General features: G+C 35.4%; 1 protein-coding gene and 1 long non-coding RNA gene across 2 annotated transcripts in view; both read left to right on the top strand.

Annotated features, from left to right (window-relative positions):
• Positions 1 to 8,377, top strand: part of LOC136025547 (carbonic anhydrase 2-like) — a 44,044-nt gene extending 35,667 nt beyond the window's left edge. The window contains exon 6 of the mRNA XM_065701575.1: positions 7,792 to 8,377. Coding sequence (XP_065557647.1) covers positions 7,792 to 7,962 — 171 coding nt within the window. The 3' untranslated portion in view covers positions 7,963 to 8,377. The remainder of the gene's footprint in view (positions 1 to 7,791) is intronic.
• Positions 8,378 to 20,732: 12,355 nt separating this feature from the next.
• Positions 20,733 to 22,144, top strand: part of LOC136025316 (uncharacterized) — a 40,413-nt gene continuing 39,001 nt past the window's right edge. Inside the window, exon 1 of the long non-coding RNA XR_010617055.1 lies at positions 20,733 to 20,853. This is a non-coding gene — a long non-coding RNA (uncharacterized LOC136025316). The remainder of the gene's footprint in view (positions 20,854 to 22,144) is intronic.

The raw sequence follows: 22,144 nt of genomic DNA, 5'->3' as shown, positions 1-22,144 counted from the left end.
ATCCATCAGTCGGTTCTACAGGGGTATTTACTCACATAACTGATACCATGAACTTTTTATTCATAGAGCGAGTAAATAGTACCCTATTATTAACCCTTTCCCAGCCTTAACAAGACTTAGAAGCTTCCTTATTCATCATGAGCCTGACTCCCTGTCTACCTACCGTATCCTTCCTGCCTGAGTAGATAAATAAATTCACCTAATTTTATGCTTCCTACCCCTTGAATACAAGTTCCTGAAACTCCTAGTAAGTCAAGTTCGAATCCTCTGAATTCTTCAGTCTAAATGTCAATACGGTAGTTATATTCTAACGTCGTAACATTCCAAGTTCCAACTTCCATATTGTGTAAATCACTGAAAATTCTTTGTCCTCAGAAAAAGCAATGGTCCCGGATACCAGCGCAGGACATAGACCAATATTCAGCCAGCTTAGAACTGGACAGCAAGAAATCCCAGGGACCTCCAGTTGATTGGAGGCTTTGGACAATCTTGGGGCCATCTTGGTAACAAAATGGTTTTCTGCACTTGGTGATGCTCTTCTATCAGCTATAGTTGAAATCCTGCACAGAAAATCTCAAGCATATTATCTCCGACTCATTATATATGCATGCCTTCATATATTAAACTACTACAGGGACGCAATCCATAGTAGATAAGTGAACTAGGAAGAGATTTACCTGTCTGGAAACGCCCGCCAAAACATACTAAGCCCAGAAAAATTATCTATTAATCAGAATTACCTCCAAATGTCGTGTCGTTTATCAGGCTATAATTTCCTCGAGAGGTGGCACTCCTCAAATGAGAATGGAATTAACCGCAAGGTCCCTAGTCTTGTATGTACCCCAAAAAAGTCTAGGCGGTCCTTTGCAGAGACGTGAACGAAAAGATGAAAATGTGTGGATTTTTTTTATAACAAACTGAAAAAGGTAAAAACTTTCAGGCAAAGATTGTATATGGTAAAATCTATCCAGAGATGCTTGCATTTTTATACTTTAGAAGTAAGGAGACCTGATACGTCGATTCCCCCCAAAATAACTAGCCTTTAAATAGACAAAAAATAGGTTAATATAGGTCAGGTTAGTTTAGCCATTCTAACCCTTGCATAAATTAACAATAATTTCCAAAATTCCTATTGCCACAGATAATTTTTTTTCTTTTGGTAAATTACGTCAAAACATCGCATTAAAATAGCCTGATTTACGATTAAATTACCTAAGTTACACTAGGCTAGGTTTTGATCATGTGAATTTAAGTTAAGTTGTCATGAAAATTTAATCCGAAAGCTGTAATTTTAAGATTGCTGTTTCTTGGCCACAATATTAGAGAATATTGTAAGAGTGGCTCAATACGGCAACCCCTTAAAATTGAATAAATATATGCACATCCATGATCATTTTTCTAAAAACGAACATTTTCAAAAAATTATAAAAACATAAAAAGTAACATACCCTTCTTTTACTATATTCTGAATTTCATGCTGAATTTTCACCCTGATCACTACTTTATCAGGCTTACAGCTTTTTATGGATAACTATAAACCTGCTAAATTGTATAAATTTAAATTACTATACAGAACTGATCCTTTTGATACGCGTCATTTCTTATCAAAGTTCTCTTGTTTAGAGCTTCTGTCATTATTATTCTGGGTCAGTAGTATCCCCTCAACAATTTTACACCGACATACAGGGGGTGTACAATTGGAGCTAGATTAAATGCATGTTTTTAAGAAAATGTTACCTAAAATGCCTTAGGAATTACTAGTGGTGCTAGCCGGTGCCAGAGGGCCAGTAGAAGTGCAGTAAGATAGTGTGAATTAGCATTGTGTGTCAAGTTGAGGTTGGCTTGCAAAAAAAACTAAGCATTGGATTTAATGCATGATTTTCAACCGGAAAATAAAAGAAAAATGTCTTCGGAATAATGAGGTGTTAGAGGTTGCCTTGAGGGCAACCATAGTGTGACACGGTTGTGTAAATTGAAATGGTGCATCATGGTGGTTTAGCTTGCGAAAAAATTAACCATTAGATTTAATGTATGATATTTGACAGAAAAATATCCGGAAAATATCTTAAAATGATGAAGGGGTGCCATGGGGCTCAGCCATAGTGTGAAACGGTGGTGTGAATTGACATGATGTATGACGGAATGATGGCTTACGAAAATCATTAAACAATCGATCTATTGCATGATTTTTACTAGAAAATATCTGGATTGTGTCTTAGGAAGGAAAATACGTATCATTCTGATGCCATGGGCCAGCCACATATTGTCACGTTGGCGTGAATTGCTTTGACTAACATGTTGTATGAGTTAAAGTTAAGCTGAGAGGTTTTAAATAAATTTTTCGGCTGTTGGGGGATTGAAGCTTTTACTGGGGGACCCAGTCAAAGAAATGAGGGATTGCCATTAAGACCCCTGAGAAATAACTCTTATTAAGGTTTAAATTTACCTCTAATACCAACCCTCCCTCTCTGCAATTAATTGCTAGGGTGGGCTAGCCACATATTGTCTCTTTGGCATGAATATGCATATCCTTGGCTCAAGAAAATATAGCATTTTCATTAAAACCTCTCAGAAATAGCCGAATGCAAAAATCTGTTTCTTTTTTCTTCATTTTCATGTTTCATTTTTCAAAATGTGATATTGCTTGTACCAAGACTTAAATTAAAGGAGTGTAACAGGCGTGTGAATCCAATGGAGTAATAGAAACGAGGCATTATCACTGAGGACTTTCAGAATTACCTCCTAATATGGCTTAAATTTATCTCTAACTAGCTGTTGGGGTGTCGCTTCAAGTCACCCCAACACCTAGCTGGTGGGGGCGCTTCACGCCCACCAAACCCCCTCCGCGCGCGTAAGTCGTTATGCGCCATATTAGTTACGTGCCATAGCAGTTGTGTCCCTGTGTCCCACCTGCGAATAAAGATAGATATATATATATATGTGTTTTTAACTACGTAAAACTTGCGAATTTACAACATTCTTCGCTGTCCCATTGTCTGTAAATATAAATAGATTGTCAGGTTTACCGACTCTTGAACATGCAACATATAATTTTCCATGGGAAAAGCAATCCGTATTCAGATCTATACCTCATTATTCTAATGATTGTCCTTGAGCTTTGTTGATGATGATTGCTAATCGAACATTCCCTGTGTCTCCGTCGTCATTTATATATCCCCCTGTGCCCCCGGTGTCCCCGTTGTAGTTGTGTCCCTGTGACCCGGTCGTCATTTATATTCCCTGTGTCTCGGTCGTCATTTGTGTCCCGGTGTCCCGGTCTGTAATGTCGTCTTATAATGACGTCTAATACAAAGCCTTATATACTTATATCTTGCGAATATACAACATTATTCGCTGTCCCATCGTCTGTGCATATAAACAGATTGTCAGGTTTACCAACTCTTGAACATGCAACATATAATTGTCCATGGGAAAAACAATCCGTATTCAGATCTATATCTCATTATTTTAATGATTGCCCTTGAGCTTTTTTGATGGTGATTGCTAATCGAACATTCCCAGTGTCCCGGTCGTCATTACATATCCCCCCTGTGCCCTCCCGGCGTCTCTGTTGTAGTTGTATCCCTGTGTCCCGGTCGTCATTTATACTCCCTGTGTCCCGGTCGTTATTTATGTCCCGGTGTCCCAGTCTATACTTTCTCTTTGAGTGTCCCGGTCTTCATTTATATTCCCTCTGTCCCGGTGTCCCGGTCGTCATTTATGTCCCGGTGTCCTTTCTGTAATTTCGTCAGTCGACAAACATGACCTGAGTCGACAAACAGCTTCATGACGGCATAATGCTCAATCCTTATAATGACGTCAGTCGACACACAAACATGACGTCAGTCAACACACACACACACAAACAAACAACTTATTTATATATATATAGATAGATAGATATCAACTCCCTCTGGAATTGATTGCTAGAACCTCAGCCTCTCTTTAAGTCCCGCCTGTTTTTACTTATATTTTATTCTATGTTTGTTTTTCCGGATTTTTGATTTTTTTTTGTTTAGTTTAACTGTTTTTATGTGTTTTAATAATACCTTTAAATATTTTTAATAGCAAAATTTGTATTCACAGAAGCCTTAATTCTCTCAATTACTTGTTCCAGGGTAAAACTTCAATATATTTCACTAGTACAATTTAAGCATCTTGTAGCCTATGTACATTTGAACACTCGTTCAAGATTTGCCTCTAAATGATTAATAAAATCTGTTAAGTGAAAAGGAAAGAAAGACTTTTGATTATACATGAAGGTGTACCCTATTCTAACTATGATGATGCTTTCGCTTTTATTTCATCTCTGATATCACAGTCACGTTCCAATTGAGTAAAAGACTCAATTACTAAAAAAAATGCGCTAAGAGTAACCCGCAATATTATCTGATAACACTCTCTAAAGCACTACTTAATAAGCAGGTGCTCATCAAGTGCAAGCAATTTCTAGTAATAGATTTTCGATCCTGCTTGTCAATTCTTTCAGACATATTTGAACATGCAATCCAGTTAATCATTTTAGCAACCGCGGAAAGGGGATTATCCCTGCGTGCAGTAGATTTTCACGTAGAATATATTACCCTATTACCTGAATCAAAATATTAGAAAGGCTTTCATAGTGTAACTAGTTAGCGTTCCATTCCATTGAGGGTTTATCCCTTTCGAATCCTAATGTGAACGTAAGATCTTTGAAACATAATGGTTCCCTGAGAAAATGTCTTGAAAGAAAATGAATTATCAAAAAGATAAAAAACACCTTGAATGACAAAAAAATATTTTAAATTACTGTGTATCACCGGTGTTTGTACCATCAGTACTTAACATCCCAATTGTACATCGTCATTACGTAACACCCACGTGCGTGTCTTCCTCAGTTGCAACTCGAATTTCCCCGTTTGACTAACGGACTCTAACATTCCCAATTACGTAACATGAACCTGCATCTCTTAGAAAAAATTCCCTATTAGGTTCATTACAGGCCTGCTATAGTATTGTGCACCTGCGCGTAATAACATCTTGAGGGACTTGTAACTTCAATTGTGCAGCCCCTATGTGTCGGTTAAAAATTGTTAAGGGGATACTACTCAGGTTTACTTATAGCTCGTGACTATGATCTGTTTGACTGAAAAGAATCGTGAGATTTTGGTTTGATAAATGGCTGGGCCTGGATTAATGCTGTTCAAACAAACACTGATCTGGCACTCAATATGTAGTAAATTAATTTGGATTTCAAATATTCATTTTTTATAACTGTTTAAAGCTAGAACCGGGCATATGTGGAAGGACCTACTTAATAAGAACAACTAAATCAAAGCAGAATATTGCAATTATTTGGAGCGTCGAACATTCTACAACAAACAAACATTCTACGACAGATTGACCAAATATTTTCGTTTTAAGCAGCTCTGCCATAACTAAGGGTACGAAGAGTAATCTTTGAAATACATCATAAACTACTTCCAGTTTTTTGGGGTGAAAATTAAAAAAAGGCTACTCTTTGACATTGTTTTAAGTAAAAGGAGTAAGAGTTCTTTAAATCCCAGAGGGAAACCCCTATTTGTGCAAGCATATTTTCGGATACGTACTACTTTAGCCATGTGTTGATTTTCTGAAAAAGAGGGATTAACTTCAGTTAAACCAATCAGTAGAACGTATGTACTTTCAGATAAAGCGAGAGAAGTCTAAAAAGAATGTTGACTTAAAGAAATATAAATAAATTACTCTCTGATGAAGCTAAACTTATCTTTTCACCCCCCCCCCCTCTCCCCCAACCAAGAAAAATATTACCCAGAGGATATGTCCCTAAACATTGACTAAACATGGTTGATTGACTAAACATTGATTGAAACATGGGTCAGCATTAGAAAACTAAATAAAAGCATTTAATGATATTTGGTATTATGAATTAAATAATAAATAACCGGTATAAATTGAAAACGCAACCTTGAAAATTTGCCAGACACAAATATTCATGTGGCAGCTGAACCGAAATAAGTCATGCAGCTATAATCACCTGTTAACTGCAAGGGATTTTCTTACAATGTAGGGTAATTAACAGGTTCCTTTTCGTTTTTTCAAAACCAGGTAGAAAAGAAGATGGCACGTATCATTCGTGGTGGAAGCATGTTATGCCTTCCACAAAGAAACCTGGCTAGATGAGAATATGCTATGAATGGTGAAATATAGTTTGCTAATATATATACACCAGGAGTGGAAAGTAAGCAATTCCTATGGTAATTACTTACAAGACAACCTCGAAAGACAAAGACTCGCCAAGACAATATATCCTAGCATAACTACTAGAAACAATTTTTTTCGGCAATATTGTTTTGAAAAAAAATATTTAATAATCAGAAATACACATCTTAATTTGTAAACCGTGCATTTTTCCAACATCCTTCAATCTGTTTCAACGGACTCAAACGTTGAAACTTAGCAGTAAAGAAGGGAAAAGATTGTTCAACAGCTTAAATGCGTTCGATACTGCTGCAAATCATTCAATATAGCTAAAATTATCATGACCTCTTTAATTTTTTATAGTCCAATGTGCAGATAATATGGCATACCTTGAGCTACACTATTCTTTTCGTAATTTTCGGGTATTCAGTTCTTATTTTTTTCTCTCTGGTGATTCTAGCTCTACTGATTTCTGTATCGTTGATTATGATATTATTTCCATAGTCTTAGTCTTATTTTTCGTCTATGGTGTAACGTTTAAAGGTATCAAGCTCCGAAAAGGTATCGTTACTTTCTTATTGAGTTTTTGTTTCTTTTTTTCAATTAATTAATTTTTCTTCTTGATAGACACTATCTATACAACTTTGCTATGAGAGGGGCATGACGCAAAGACCAGGGCTTACGAATTGCTGCCGAGGTGACTCTTTAATCTTTGATATGGATAGGCTGTTAAATATCGAACACGCAGAAACACGGTGTGGTTTAAATACCTACAACAGGAAACAACACACACAAACCTCTTCAAGGAGAATTCTCTTAGACCTTTCGCTTCCATTTAGAAGGATCTTAAGATTGGCATTATCCCTCAGAGCCTGTTTATGAGTTTTAATATTTGAATCAGGGGGAGGAAGCCCCTGCGTATGTTCAAATATTAACAGACGGCTAGTTTAAAGCTAGTTCGTGATTCTATTAATTTACTAGACTCATGAAATACCCATCCTCCTCCAAACATGGCCTAAAGAGAAGAAATTAACAAGGCCAATGCATAATATCATTTGGTGAAAATGCAGAAAAAACTCTGTAACACCTCACAGTCAGATTGTCTACAAGAGGAGGTACCCCGTATTGTTCATTTTGTTGAAGGGAAGTTCAATAGAACTTCTTTTGGGTGAAAACCTAGGTAAATGGTTGACTAGTGGCATTTTGGTCCCAAAGTTTTACAGAGGCGTGGTATAATGGATTTTGTCATAAGAACCATAAATAAATTGAAAAACATTGCCTATTATACATCTAAGAGAGCAGAGGTGATCCCTTTAAGACTCTACCGCCTGATACAGCCTTTTATGGCCTTTTATATACAGCCTTTTAGTATAAATATACAGCATTTTAGTATTCTATTTTTGAAAGTTGATATTCATTCCTTACTTCAGTCTTACTTTTGTTTCCTATTCCTTTCACCATCCATCCTCTTATTCTACCTTCTTTTATCTGTCTCTCTCCTTAAGCTCAATAGCCATAAGAGTCGTCACACGTATAATCCAAACACGTTTGTTCTCTTCGGTATTCAATACAAGAAAGTAACTTTTATTAACATTTTTATTTCCTTTTCAGCTGTCAAAATTTCAAGAGCTTCTTAAGTTGGATGGAACCCCATTGGTTAAAAATTTTCGACCTCTCCAACTTGTCGCTTCAAGGAAAATATACAAAAGATCCTCAGCATCTGTTCTTATTTCAACATTATTTTTAGTTGTTTTCTGCTCATTAGTGACTGTTTATGAATAAAAAGTACGCTTTTTGCAAATTCCTGTTTTGTTTTGTTACAAAACTTCAAAAGATCGGAAGTCAGTTTGTTTGAGTTCATAAGGCAAACATGAAACGAGGAAAGATTAAGAAAAATTAAGGAAAGAGTAACTTCAGCTTCTGACATTGATTTAATGTTCAATTGTCTCACTAAGAAATTATGAGGACTACTTTGTGTTTGCTTGTGCATTATCACCACATGATGATGACAACTGACTGGATATATGTTATGGATATTGAATAAGCTTTGTGACATTGCTCCTGGATATCTTATATTTTCAATTTCTAAGGCTGGGTTAAGAGGGACAATAAGATTACATTGGACGCTTGACTTTTCATTGATTTATTTGATGAGCTTAGTTATCACCTATCCAAACAATGAAGTCATAGACAGGGAAGTACCAATTTATAGGTAAAGCTTCAGGTCACTTAAGTGTATTATTATTCCCCCAGGCAAATCCATATGAAAATAGTTATTGCAAAGATTCGGAGAGGATTCATTTGATTGAATATGGAAAGTTCTAGTGCCATTTTACTAGAACTCTCTAGAGATTTCACAGTTTAAATTTCAATATAGCTGCTCAAGCAGCTATCTATCAACTTTTTTGGTCGGTATTTTTAAAGCCTCAAGAGGTTAAAACATTTTTGAAGACTGTTGGGGATTATCCTTTACTCTTTAATTAGACTCGAACATAAACTTCCAAATATTACTCGCGTACCGGCCAATGGTTCGCTTAGCAAAAGTGCTTATCACCTTATTTTATCCCCTAGACTGTGACTACTATCCATACTTGTGGGTAAATCATCCGCAGCCTAATATGCTTTCCTCCCAGGTTTCTTCCTGTTTAACTTGTAGTTGGTTAAATTCTGGTTGAACTTAGAACAAAATTGAAATGACCTAAAGGAGTCGACCACTTAAAACTGTCCCAAAGTGAATAATCGGTGACACAACGACTCAAACGCTTGCCTCGAATTAAGTGCAATCTGATTGCAAGTCTTGAGTGTCATCTCAAATGAATGGATCGTACTACCCTATTTTAGTCATTGCTTTTTTATTTAAACAAAATATTTTCTTTTTTAGATATTATATCTGCTATTCTTAACAAATTTCTGCCCCCAGCTCAAATTATTCTCAACACTATATCTTTATATTTATATATTTATTTATGTTTTGTAATAGTCAACAACAAAATAGTCGTGGAAGCAATAACCGAAATGCAATCTGCATCCTATATGCAACCGTATGCATATTCTTGGAAATAAATAGTGACTCTTGGATAAATCGGTGGTTCCATATCGATTTTGGACGATGATCCATCTAGGCATTTCTAAAATTCTGATGCAGGGTCGTATCGACGATTTTTTTTTTTAGGAGAGGATGTAAAAAACTTTTACAAATACACCAAAAATTTTTCATGTTCATTTTTGTTTCGTTTTTACGAGTTGGACAAACATGTCAAGGGGGTTTAAACTCCCTAACTCCCATTGAGTATGATAGTAGTAATCGGTCAACAGGGCTGGTTGCTGACCCCTTATTGCCTCAAAAGGTCCGATTGCTGTGCTCCTAAATCCTCAAAATGTCCGGCCGCTGCGCCCCTGATGCCTCAACAGGTCTGTTCACTCCACTTCGTAGTTCCTCAGCAGGGATAGCCTCTGCGCCCCTAATGCCTGAACGAATACATCTGCTGCACCCGGGAATAACCAATCATGTGCACATGATCTCTATCTGTAAAAGTCACCATCTAGTCTTGCCATTGAGATAACTTTTTTGGAAACAAGAATAGTGTCATAACAGCTCTCTATCGTGAAAACCGTGTCTCGGTGTTCTGTGAGATTGGTCCTGGCTTTTCGGAGAGTATTGCGTAATACGTCATTTTTTTAGGTCTCTCAGCAGTTTTCATGGATTTTATGAAATATTTATCTGGTGTAGGAATCGAACGTAAATCCCGAGATTTCCTATGGTAAAACAACTAGGCCTAGTAAACTAAACCAACAGATCATTGGTATCGTTATGTTATTAGAAATACATTATAAGCCAATGCCACCAATGCATTGTTACTGGGCGCTTTTTTGGCATCATTCCCAGAATTTGCATTTCACAGTGATTTGAGATGGCTGCTAGACAGAAATATTCTGTTTTATATTCTAAGGGTACTGGGTACACTGGATGACCTTTTTTCGGTTCCAAAAATTGTAATGACCTAAGATGGCCAGGTATCCTTTTAGTAATTTAATGGTCCATAACACACTGGTTTCCCATTACCGGGCTTGTAAAAGATTTCAGGGCCCCATTTTTCTTTTCCAAGGCCATCAAAACCCCTCCAACTTCCCCTCCCCGATTTTTTTGAACTTAGAATGATTGTTTGAACTTAGATTTTTTTTAACTTTAAGGTTTTTCATCTTTTATTCATCTCCAGAATGACACGTAATCTTTCATGAACATATTTTTTTGAATTTTTTTTTATGCGGCCACCCCTGTTGTACTCTATGGTTGGTTATCGACAGTAGTTGGCTTATTGTATGTTTTCGATCAATATTAATTGTACACTAGAAGGATAAACACTTATTTCATATTAAAAAAAAGTTAAGATGAAATATATCAAGAAGGTGTGTGTACATGATGGTACATGATTTAATATGCACCAATATGTCAAATTTCTACAGACCTGTCACCATTCTCCCCCCTCTTGGAGGTAGTTACCTACTTCCAAGGTAGTAGGTTACTTTAACCTACTCTTATCTCCACTTCATTTTGGAAATAAATGCAGATAAAGACAGATATTTGAACTAAGAAACAAGTGCTAATAGTGGCCCTATTGTAAAAGCATGCGTATATAGTTATGACAGTGAGAAAGTAAATTTCTTTGGATTACAGACAGAACTAAACTCTTCTGAGGATGGATATTCAAGAGGGGGATCTCCTGAGATGATACCACTCAGAGAGAATGCAAGAATAAAAAATAATAGTTCATAACAACGGGTAATTTTTTGCTAGAGCTTTTAATAACACGCTAACCATTGATGAACGGACACCCGCTGATAAACGGGTATCACCAAGGACATTAAAGAAAATTCAACGAAAAGTAAAACATCAGTGAACGTTGACAGTGTAATTAGTAGTTACCAATATATACCATAATTGAGGTGAACAATAGCAATGGTGAAATGCCTGATGAACTTATAGACGAAATCATTTTGAAAGTCATGTATGGCCCCAAAATGAAACTAGTGTCCGCTCAAAATAAAACATTTATTTTGAATTATTTTTGGAAAAGATTTGAAACATTCCAATTTTTATGATGGTATTAATAACATGTAGTATTGTACGTCCATTATTTCAATAAGAATATTTCATTGAGATTTTTTGTTATTTTTCCATTATCTTTAGGGTACGCTACCAACTCCATCATTTAGAATGTTTATTCAAAAGTCAGGGATGCAAAAACAGGAATTTTCAGACACAAACTGTACTACCAGGCTCATAGGGGATGCACTAGAGACTGAAATGGGTGGTTAACAACTATTCTTAATTTTACCATAGAAGAAAAAAAACTACACTTCAGTCATTATTTTCCTAAAATACGTCAAAAGTTCCAGTTCTGTTATTAATTTTCCTATAGAAGAGAAAAAACTTGGACTCCAACTCTGAATTTTTACACAGAAGAGAAAAAATAAAACTTCTGTTCTGAATTTTCCCAAAGAACAGAAAATAGTTCAACATCTGTCCTGAGCAGTAGAGAAAAAAGTTAATCTTCAATTCTGAATTTTCCCCAAAGAAGAAAAACAGAAGTTGAACTTTTTTCTCTTCTTTGGGAAAGCTCAGAACAGAAGTGAAACTTTTTCACTTCTTTGAAAATACTCAGAATAGAAGATAAACTTTTTCTTTTGAAAATTTCAGAATAGAAGCTTGAAATCTTTTCTCTCCATTCGAAAAATGCAGAACAAAATTTGGGCTTTTTCTCTTCTTTGGGAAGATTCAGAACTAAAGTTTATCCTTTTGTTTCTTTATTTGAGAAAAATTCAGAACAGAAGCTGAATTTTTTTCTTTTCTTTGGAAAGATTCATGACTGAAGTAAAAACATTTTTTCTTCTTTGAAAAAATTCAGAATTGAAGGGTAACTTTTTTTTCTTCTTCGAAAAATTCAGGACAGAAGTGTAACTTTTTTATTTTATTTTTGAATAATTAAGAACCGAATTTTACCTTTTTTCTCTCCATTGGATTTATTCAGAACTGAGCTTTAACTTTTGCCGTGTTTTAAAAGAAGTAAGAACTGAGGTGCAGATTTTTTCTCTTCTATGGTAAAATTCAGAATAGACGTTGACTGTCTATTTCAGTCTCTAGTACACCCCCTACGAGCCTGGTAGTAAAATTCAGAACAGAAACTGACGAATTATTTCAGTTTCTAATACAAGCCCTATGAGCCGTGTAAATTTGTCTATGGCTCAAAATTCCAGTTCTTGCATCTCTGAATTTGGAATAACCATTCTATGAGTAGCTTGCGTACCCTAAAAATAATGGAAAAATAACAAAGCAGCACAATGAAATATTCTAATTGAAATAATGGCACAAAAATACTGCATTTTGTTAATATTATCATAAAAAAATTGAAGAGAACAGATTTTATTCTGTTCCAATATGGTATCTGTTGGTAAACTACCAATTACACTACTAAATTTCACCGATGCTTCTCTTTTCGTTGAACTGTCTTTAATTTCCTTGGTGATATTATCTGCCAATGCCCTTTTTATTTTGTCCGTGATTTCACTGTCTCTTTCTATGTTATTTTACACAGGTAACAGTTCTGGTAAGTCGAAAACCCATGATTTAAGATAATGTTAGAACAGTACGCTTTTCTTCATTTTACCTTCCATTGAATGCTAATAATTCCGTTGGCGATATGGTTTATCTAAGGGTAACGTGTTACCACAAGCACTAACAAGAACTTTCTCCTCGTCATCAACTATTTTTTTGTGCTTGCATTCTCCTTGGCTCGTATCAACTCTGGAGATCTCACTTTTGTATATCCATTATCATAAAAAAGAAATTTTTTGGTACTTCAAAGAAATTTAATCTCTCACTGTCATGAAAATGCACGTAAAAGTTTCCAATGGTTTCATCACCGGTATTTCTTTATTCGTTCAAATATTTGTCTTTCTCAGCATTCAACACTACAATAGCACTATCATGTACATAAAACTTATTGAAATATTTCATCTTCCCTTTTTTTTTAAATTTGATGTAAGTTTTTATCATTCCAGTACAGAATTAATATTGATTGAAAATATACAACTTTTGCGGGGTCCCCAATTTTTGCGCAAACCCGCTAATTGGGAACCAGTGCGCTCAAGACCATTATATTACCAAAAAGGATACCTAGCCGGCTAAAGTCGTTACAGTTTTTGGAACCGAAACAAGTTTAATCAAACAGTTCGTGGTAACGAACTGTATTAAGGAGCGACCCGGCTCAATAGTAACCGAAACTCTAAGAAATGGATCGCATTGTAATGCTGATTTTAAATATATAAGTTTCATCAAGATCAGTAATACCCATCAAAATTTACGAGCCTGAGAAAATTTGCCTCGTTTTAGAAAATAGGGGAAAACCCCCTATAATAGGGTAAAAGTCATAGAATCTTAACAAAAATCACATCGTCAGATTCAGTGTATCAGAGAACCCCACTGTAGAAGTTTCAAGTTCCTATCTACAAAAATGTGTAATTTCGTATGTTTTGCCAGAAGACAGATCACGGATGCGTCTTTATCTGTTTTTTTGGGTTTTTTTTCCCAGGGGTGATCGTATCGACTGAGTGGTCCTTATAATGTCGCGAGAGGGCTCATTCTAACGGAAATTAAAAGTTCTAGTGCCCTTTTTAAGTGACCAAATAATTGGAGGGCACCTAGGCCTCCTCCCACGGTCATTTTTCCCAAAAATCACAGGATCAAAATTCTGAGATAGCCATTTAATTCACCATAGTCGAAAAACCTAATAACTATGTCTTGAGGGACGACTTTCCATTTAGAAAATTCTCATGGGGGAAGATAATTTCAATGAAGGGGGCGCAGGATTTTCTAGCATCATTTGAAAAAACAATGGAAAACTAAATATGACAAGTTTTTCTACTTAAATTAAGGAACAATATTAAAACTTAAAGCGAACAAAAATTATTACGCATATGAGGGATTTACCTTCTCGTTAATTCATAAGTTACGTATATTTTTTACCAATGAAAACATTTGTAAAAAATTAAAAGTTCTAGTTGCTTTTTTAAGTAATCAAAAACTTGGAGGGCAACTAGGCCTCCTCCCTCGCTTCTTTTTTCTCAAAATCTTCCGATTCATTGCAATTAATTAATATGCAATTTTCGTTTTAATTAATTATGTGCGGAGAGCCAAGATCAAAACATGCATTAATTAAAAAACGTTCAGAAATTAAATAAAAAACAAGTTTTTTTAATGAAAGTAAGGAGCAATATTAAAACTAAAAACGAACAAAATTACTCCGTATATGAAAGGGGCTTTTCCTCCTCAAAGCCTCGCTCTTCACGCTAAAGTTTTTTACTGTTTTAAAAATAGAGTTAAGAGAAAGAGTCGAACTTTAGCGTAAAGAGCGGGGTGTAGGAAAAGCCCCTTTCATATATGGAGTAATTTCTGTTCGTTTTAAGTTTTAATGTCGCTCCTTACTTTCATTAAAAAAAAATTATTTAATTGACTATCAAAAGAATCCGCGTGCCTGATACCATTAGAGTACAATCTAAGAATATGTCTGTCTAGCAGCCATCTCAAATCACTCTGGTATGCATATTTTCGAAACAATGCCTTGATAGCATTTGTTTAGAATGTATTTCTAAGATTATAATAGTATAAAAGAATTGTTGGCACAATTCACTAACGTGTCGATGCTTTACCATAGGAAATTTCGATTCTCACCTTCGATGCCTACACCAGACAAATATTTTATAAAATAAATGGAAACTGCTTAGAGACTAGAAAAATGAATGATTACATAATGCTCTCAAGATGGTCACAACCACGCCAGTAGAACACCGAGATACGGCTTTCTCGATATAGGGTTTGTTTTGGCAATATGGATATTCCCGGAAACAGTTTTTGGTTGAAATTAACGCTTACCTACCTACATACCTACCGGAAACAGCTCTTTCAACGGCAAGACCAGATGGTGACTTTAACAGATAGAACATTATACGTGTGATTTTGGCAGTTCTCGGTCACAGCAGCTCTATTTGTTGAGGCATTATGGGTACAGCGGCTGTTTCCAATAATGTATTAAGGGATGCAGCAGCCGGACCTGCTGAGGAATTAGGGGTGCAGCGACTGATCCTGTTTAGGTATTAGGGGTGCATTGACTAGCCCGTCGTCAATGCATTACTACTTACGGCTTTGCCCTGATGCCCCTTCGTTGTACCAAACCTTTATTATTCAGAATTTTAAATGTATTCACTTGAAGGACTCTTAATAGGCTTTTAATTTGGTATCTTTTTTGGGCTGTTTTCTAGGCACACTTTGTACTAATGAAAAATACCGTCTGAACACAACACCTTATATGCAATGTATAGTAACGTCATTGCAATACTATTATGTATCTTCTTTACTCTATAAATCGGTTTCAATGTAACGTCACGGAAAATAAATATTTTTTTTCTTACAAATTATGCCTCTAAAGTAAGGTTAGCTAAAGAGTGTACTTCCTGTTCTTGATCCACCAAAATACTGCATACTGGTGGGGCCTGCACCCCACGCTTGGAGTTACTGGATGATGTTCATTTGTTTTATCCGCGAGTTTGTTGATTTTAGACCTTCAACATACGAACAAAAAATAAGGTGAATTTTCACTATGATTTGCTTAGGAAAAACAAACCATAGAAAGAAAAAATCGTTATGAAGAAAGCCAAACTGGTTAGATTTAGCTATATATTATATGCATCGCTATTAGGTATATGTTATATCTGAGCACTTCAATTGTAGGGAAATTCTTCTACTGTTGCCACTAATTCAATGTTTTTTAATTATTTTCTTTAACTTTTAACCTTTATAGCCTTTATCCTTTTTAATGGTTACTCAGCCCCCCAAAACACAAAAAGAGAATTAAAGTAAGTTGTTTTATAAAAATAAATACTACACAATATGAGATAAGATAATATTTATTTCAAAAAGCCTCTGGGCCATAGCAACACAGAATACAGTCTACAATCAAAGCTCAGGAACAAAACACAACTTTAAGAAAAAAAAAACAAAAACAAAAAGGGACAAAAAAATAAATAGGCCAGGGTTCAACATATTAACCAGCAAACGTCAATCATAAAAAACCCTAACAAGCTATCCCTTCAAACATGATTCTCTATGTTTAGTGCCTAAACGAAGAAACTTACACAACTATTTTAATAGTACGTGCATTCCTCTCAGCCATCCACTCAATTAACCAGAATTCACCCCCAAACACTCGTCCAAAACATTCATTCCGCAACTCAGGCAGCTCTTAACATTCGGATACAAAATAAAATAGGTTTTTATTCACACATCCACACAAAGGGCAAAAGTAGGGGCCAGCCGTCACCCTAAGCTTTCGAAAAATTTCCTTCTCTCACCTAAATCCAAACTATCCCCTCTTTACAACAACAACACATTCTTCGATTCTTCTTTCTTCAATCCAAGTTTAAAATAAAGCTCTTCCCCCCGATAGTCTTTAGCTTGGGGTTAAAACCTCAAAGACATAGATGGGTCCTTATGAGCTTGCCACTCTTGGATTTCGTGGTCATTTAGGGTTCACTGGACTTTTTTCCATACTAACAGGCTTTCCCACATTGACCCTTTTCCTTCTTTCCACATCTCTGAAAGGCCACAAAGATCCAGAATTCTCTTGACATGATTTGGCCACGAATTACGTTATATTCTCCCTCAATTTTGGAACATAGGTAGAATGTTCCGAAATCCCTTCTTTTCTTCATTATTTTGATTTAGCATGCTTCATTTTTTCTGCTAAGTTTTGAATTTGGGGAGAATTTTCCAGAAGGGGGGGAAGGTTCCCAAAGGATTTTTTGTGGACGATAACCGTAGTTAATATGAAAAATATCTATTTCAACCATTTGTTTTGCATAGGTACGCGACTTTTCACGAACGAACGAGTAACCTTGCGGCGTTACTTTTTGTGTAATGGAATGCTCATTATATAGTTGTTTGATACTTTTAAAGCGATTGGCTATGTCAAAATTTTTATTTTACAGAAACTTGGTCCCTTTTTGGGTAAAATTGTTTTATGGAGCCATAACTTAGCAGAACTCGCCACCTTCCTTTGGTACAATATTTTTAGTCACTATAGAAGTGCTCAAGAGCTTGTAACTTCCTTTAGAATGACCTTTTGATCTTTTAGGACTTTTTATTCAATCCGATCAACCCAGGTGAAGAAAAGGAAAAAAAACAAACGGACAAATTAAAGCTGACCAGGATTATGGACACTTTTTACTGGCCCAGCATTTTTGGTCGGTTTAAAAGCGCTCAAGAAATTTCAATTTTCGTTACAATTATTCCTCTTTGATCTTTGAAATATCGTCTCCTAGGTTTGATGGACAATAAAAGGGTCTTTTAAGGGCAAAATACCACCCTACAAGTTTGTTTGTACCTGAAAAGCTATTTAAAAGAGTGAAATTTCGACTAGGAGCAATTGCATAAAGGGTTGCCTAGATCAAGCATTCTCAAACTATAGGTCACGACTTATCAATACTATAGTAGTATTGACTTTATATATATATATATATATATATATATATATATATATATATATATATATATATATATATATATATATATATATATATATATATATATATATATATATATGTATATATATATATATATATATATATATATATATATATATATATATATATATATATATATATATATATATATATATATATATATATATATATATATATATATATATATATACCAGGAATAATTGCATAAAGGGTTGCCTAGATCAAGCGTTCTCAAACTATAGGTTACGACCAATCAATACTATAGTATTATTGACTATATATATACATATACATATATATATATATATATATATATATATATATATATATATATATATATATATATATATATATATATATATATATATATATATATATATATATATATATAAGGGGACTAGTGTTCTGGCTGCTGAATCTTTTCTATGTATTTCAGTCTCGGGGAAGGAATTACCGGGAGGGGGATTTATGCTCCGGGGAGTTTTTCCGGGGCCAAGCCAAGGAAGGATACAATGCAATAGGGTACAAATTAGCCATGTCTTCAAGACCATCTCCATGTTTTTTCCTAGGGTGGAGAAGTAGTTTTTTGGAAGGGGGTCACAAAGAAAATTTTATAATACGTAACAAAATTTGTTTATATGTGCTTTTAGTTCTATTTTTTGAGTCTGGCAAAAAACAATGAGGGGAGGGATTCATACCAGGGACTGTGCCCTCCTTGATACGGCCTTGCAAGTCTACTGTAACTATAAACGAAAATTTTTAATTGTATTGCATGTACGTCCATAAGTAAAAATTAGCTTATTTTCACAGGGTTCTAGTTTTGCAAGAGCAGTATTTAAGCTTGAACATTTACATTTTGGACTAAACTACATTTGTGAAGATTAAAAGAAAATGATTAATTACAGCAAAGACCGGGACGCCACTTCAAGATAATAATATCTAAGAACCAAACACATTAGCGCCTCAATGTTTTCCCTATCATTTATCTTGGATCACTTTATACCCCTGCTACAACCATTCTCCCTCACCGCCACCAAAGGAGCATTCAAAGGCTAAAGAATACAGGCCTTAGTTAATCAAACAGTTCGTGGTAACGAACTGTAGTAAGGAGCGATCCGGCTCAATAGTAACCAAAACTCTAAAAAATTGAATTTTGATATAAATAGCTACATCAAAAGAATCGCATTTTAATGCTGATTTTAAATATATAAGTTTCATCAAGTTTAGTCTTAGCCATCAAAAGTTACGAGCCTGAGAAAATTTGCCTTATTTAGGAAAATAGGGGGAAACACCCCCTAAAAGTCGTAGGATCTTAACGAAAATGACACCATCAGATTCAGCGTATCAGAGAACCCTACTGTAGAAGTTTCAAGCTCCTATCTACAAAAATGTGGAATTTTGCATTTTTTGCCAGAAGACAAATCACGGGTGCGTGTTTATTTGTTTGTTTTTTTGTTTTTTTGTTTTTTTCCCCAGGGGTCATCGTATCGACCAAGTGGTTCTAGAATGTCGAAAGAGGGCTCATTCTAACGGAAATGAAAAGTTCTAGTGCCCTTTTTAAGTGACCGAAAAAATTGGAGGGCATCTAGGCCCCCTCCCACGCTCATTTTTTTCCCAAAGTCAACGGATCAAAATTTTGAGATAGCCATTTTGTTTGGCATAGTCGAAAATCTTAATAACTATGTTTTTGGGGATGACTTACTCCCCCACACTCCCTGGGGGAGGGGTTGCAAGTTACAAACTTCAACCAGTGTTTACATATAATAATGGTTATTGGAAAGTGTACAGACGTTTTCAGGGGGATTTTTTTGGTTTTGGGGGTAGGGTTGAGGGAGGGGGCTATGTGGGAGGATCTTTCCTTGGAGAAATATTCCATGGGGGAAAAAATTCAATGAAAAGGGCGCAGGATTTTCTAGCATTACTATAAAAAAAAAAAACAATGAAAAAATAAACATGATAACGTTTTTTCAAATGAAAGTAAGGAATAGCATTGAAATTTAAAACAAACAGAGATTATTACGCATATGTAGGGTTCTAAAAATATTTTAGCATAAAGAGCGAGGTATTTAGGAGGAGATAAATACCTCGCTCTTTATGCTAAAATATTTTTAGTGATTTCAACTATTTATTCTACGGCCTATTTGATTCAGGGGTCATTCTTAAAGAATTGGAACAAAACTTACGATTTAGTGTAAAGAGCGAGGTATTAACGAGGGTACAAACCCCCTCGTACACATAATAAAAATATAAGAATATAAAAGTTTGTTACGTAAGTTAATTCTTAAGTTACGTATATTTTTTACTAATAAAAACGTTCGTTGAATATTAAAAGTTCTAGTAGCCTTTTTAAGTAACCGAAAAATTGGAGGGCAGCTAGGCCTCCTTCCCCACCCCGTATTTCTAAAAATTGTCAGATCAAAACTAAGAGAAAGCCATTTAGCCAAAAAAAAATTAATATACTAATTTCATTTCAATAATTTATGTGCGGAGAGCCAAAATCAAACATGCATTAATTCAAAAACGTTCAGAAATTAAATAAAAAAAAACTAGTTTTTTTAACTGAAAGTAAGGAGCGACATTAAAACTTAAAACGAACAGAAATTATTCCGTATATGAAATGGGTTGTCTCCTCCGCAGTCCCACGCTCTTTACGCTAAAGTTTTTAGTTGTTTTAAAAAGTAGAATTGTGGCAAAGAGTCAAACTTTAGCGTAAAGAGCGAGGGACTGCGGAGGAGACAACCCATTTCATATACGGAGTAATTTCTGTTCGTTTTAAGTTTTAATGTCGCTCCTTACTTTCAGTTAAAAAAACTAGTTTTTTTTTATTTAATGCAAACACAGGATTGGGTAAATTCAAATATAAACAGTTGGTACAGTCAATGTATTTTAAAGGTTAAAGACAATTTCCTCTACGAAAAAGGTCAGTGTACAGAATAAATTATGAGATAAAGGGATGCACTTGGGAAAAAAAGTAAATCTGCAATACGGGTTTGAATGGAAGATAATTTATTGGTTTTCTTCATCTGATTCATAAGATGGAATTAGTCCGATTCGAGTTCTTGTGAAGCAAACATTAAGTCAATAAATCAGAGTCATTTAGTAAGTCCAATTTCTTAAGATTTTTTTGTTATGGGTAACGAGAAAAAAACAGGTAGAAAAAAATATATCATTAGCTTCTATATTCAATACTCCTTCCCAGTGGGACAGTCGCTAATGCCACCAGGTGACTTCCCTACTAAGGGTCAGATATAGCCCCAGATAAAACTAGGTAAAAATTAGTTGATTACGTGGGTTTGTGGATCAAACATGCCCCGCTTCAGAAGCATAATCTCATATGTAAACATTTAGCAAAATTGTGTAAACTACAGCCCTTACCCAAAAGTTCTGGGGTCTTTTTATGCCATTAGGCGTAGATATTGGACTTAGTTCATAGTTGCCTTATAATCATTCTGTCTTTGGTTTCCCCAAATCCCTGCCTTCAAGCTCTCCATTGGTGGAAAAATAAGATATGTTGAAGCAACCGTAACTAAAATTTACCAGCAATCCAAAACCAAACTTATTCCTGGCTCCCGGTTTAAGTTTTAAATTCTCAAAACCCGCCGATAAAAAATCTGGTAGGTACCAGGAACAAAATTGTATCAGAGTATTGGTATCAGATGCGTCCTGGCTAAGTGGTTGGCGCACTGGTTTGAGAATTCTTTGTCCAATGGGGACATGTTAAATCCCTGTCGTAGCCAGTTATTCTGTGAAAAGTAAGCAGAAGGGGTATGCCAAAGGACAGGATGGCCGGCCTCCAACCCCCCATTGCACTTCCTGGCCAATGGACCACGAAACAGAGATCAGCAACGCCGGCTTGTGCCTAGGGGCTCTAGTGCCACCATACTCCTGCATCAATTATAAGGCTATAGGGTTGCCTAAAAAAAAAAACTATAAGGTTTCAATGACTTACTATTTACTACAATGTTTTCAAATGCGCTTCATATGAAAGGGGTGGTCGCATAAACGTTGAAGAGGTCTCATTTAATTGAAAGTTCTAGTGTAGTTTTTCAGAGTCAAAAGTGGTGGGAGGGCAGCCAGTTTCCCCACCCCTTTTTCCCCAAGTCCATCTGATCAAAATTTTACATTACCATTGCGCCCAATACAATCCCAAAGGCAGAAAAACAATGCTTTTGTGATTGGCAAAACCTCTCTAGCTCCTGGAGCAGGGGCTGTAAGTTATGCCACTTGTTCATTGTTAAGAAACAAGGATTTTATGGAAGGAATGGATGCGTAAATTTTGGAGGAGGCTCATTCAATTCGAAATCAAAAGTACTAGTTACCTTTTGAGAATCAAAAACAATGAAGGGGTAACCAGCCTCCCTCCTCCCAACTTAATTTTTTTTCCAATTGT

This window comes from Artemia franciscana, chromosome 3, assembly GCF_032884065.1.
Source record: "Artemia franciscana chromosome 3, ASM3288406v1, whole genome shotgun sequence".
In the NCBI taxonomy this organism is placed as follows: domain Eukaryota; kingdom Metazoa; phylum Arthropoda; class Branchiopoda; order Anostraca; family Artemiidae; genus Artemia; species Artemia franciscana.
The sequence above is the reverse complement of the archived record's forward strand: the minus strand, read 5'-3'. Positions and strand labels throughout refer to the sequence as shown.